General features: G+C 45.7%; 1 protein-coding gene across 1 annotated transcript; it reads left to right on the top strand.

Moving 5' to 3' along the window:
• The first annotated feature begins 393 nt into the window (after positions 1-393).
• On the top strand, positions 394-855 carry LOC106089489 (acanthoscurrin-2-like). The gene has a single exon (XM_013255332.2). The coding sequence runs from the start codon at positions 394-396 to the stop codon at positions 853-855; it is 462 nt and encodes a 153-aa protein (XP_013110786.2).
• Positions 856-1999: the final 1144 nt, after the last annotated feature.

Genomic DNA, 1999 nt, shown 5'->3' with positions numbered 1-1999 from the left:
CGTTTTTTCTATTTGGACTACAATTTATGTTTAAACTTAGTTCCCTAGTTTTTATCACATTCGACACCACACTCTTCGAAGCTCCCCGGGGCAACGGAAGAAAAATGCGAAAACTTATTCATGACCAGAAAATGAGCTCCAACAAAAATATTCGAGGAAAAAAAATCGAAAACTTATTTGCTTGCCATTTTTTAAGTTCCAAAAGTATGCCAAACGAACTAATAGCGAAAGACAAAAGACCATAGGGGGTAGACGGGGGAGGCGTGTAGGGGGAAAGTTGCATACCCTGTAGACATATTAATTAAATGTCCCAATAATGGATGTAAACTGCAAGTGCAACACCCACATCAGGGGACGAAATAAAACTGAAAAACTGTGGGTACAGATTGAGTCATGCGGTGGGTTAGTGGTGAAGGTTGGGGTACCAGTTGTGGCGGTGTTGGTATAGGTGGTGCTGGTATTGGTGGCGCTGGTAGTGGTGGTGTTGGTATTGGTGGCGCTGGTATTGGTGGCGCTGGTATTGGTGGCGCTGGTATTGGTGGCGCTAGTATTGGTGATGATGCTACTGAGCCTGGGCCGACCAAGACAAGAAGTGATTGCACAAACGGCGTTGGTATAGGCGGTGCTGGTATTGGTGGTGTTGGTATAGGTGGTGCTGTTATTGATGGCGCTGGTATTGGTGGTGCTGGTATTGGTGGTGCTGGTATTGGTGGCGCTGGTATTGGTGGCCCTGGTATTGGCGGCGCTAGTAGTTATGATGCTACTGAGCCTCGTCCGACCAAGAAAAGAAGTGATTGCACAAACGGGGCCATGGTAAGAGACATTTCATGCAGTAGCGAACATTGTTGCCACTAAATAAATCACAAAAATTTCTAGAGAAACAAAATCTCAAAAAAAAAGATGAATACACCAAGTTAAGTAAGGTCAATGCCACTATGTTCCCCTCTTTAAATGTCTAGAACTAGATTTCTTACGGCTCAAATCAACAGGAAAAAAGTTGTGGACTTATTTCCAATTATTTTGCCGCTTGGTCCACTGTGTATAGCCTCGATTATGGCGCTATGGTATCTCCCGGTTCTATTCTCTATGGCTGCCTCACACTTAATCTGTATGTCTATGGGTCGGATATCTAGAATAGTCGCCAGTGTTCTGTCTTAGTGGGCTTGGTCCTCCCCGTTCCGTTTATGCCAAGACGACATGCTCTCTGAACCTGTTGTAATGTTCTTAAGTTGAACTTTTTCGCCATCACAGTCCACCAAACCACTGAGTCGAAAATAAGTATTGGTCTAATCTCGCTCCTATAGAACGAGAGGACTATCCTCGGAATCAGGCCTCATATCGAGCCTGCGACCCGTCTACATAGTGCCCAAAACCCTTTGAGCCTTTTCAGTACTTTCCTGAATGTGACACTTCCAATTCAGTTTCCTGTCCAAGATCACTCCCCAGTGGCATTTGACATTGTCTGATATCGAAATCGTTCTCCTGAGGAAACGTGATGCGCCAAATTGGCCCACCTTCGTCTTTCTCGTGAAAAGGCAGATTTCAGTCTTCTCTGGGTTAACATTGAGACCCCTGAGTCTAACATTGACTAACATCGAGACCCCAGTTGTATGTCATCTGCAAGACCCTTTTGGCCCTTCTGCATAGCTGATTCGGATCCTTACCCCTTAGAAGTGTTATAACATCGTCTGCGTAGCAGACGGGTTCAAATCCCTGCTCAATCAGCATCCGTAATAGGTCATATATGGTGGTCACCCATAAGTGTGGCGATAAAATGCACCCTGTGGCTGCCTTGTGGCACTTTCTCCCTTATATGAATGTCAGGAGATCCACAATGTATCCAAGTGATCCTTGGCATGTTTATCTCCAAGCATCCAATACCCATGTTCTGGTCTAGGGACCAACACCTCGAAACTTCTTGCGGGAATGGACGGGCAAACCCAGCGGTCAGAGCTTTCACTAGACGTTCTGTCGACAGTGGAACCAGTGATGGGCTTCA

The sequence above is a fragment of the Stomoxys calcitrans genome, chromosome 2, assembly GCF_963082655.1.
Source record: "Stomoxys calcitrans chromosome 2, idStoCalc2.1, whole genome shotgun sequence".
NCBI lineage: Eukaryota > Metazoa > Arthropoda > Insecta > Diptera > Muscidae > Stomoxys > Stomoxys calcitrans.
This window is presented reverse-complemented; position numbering and strand designations above follow the sequence as displayed.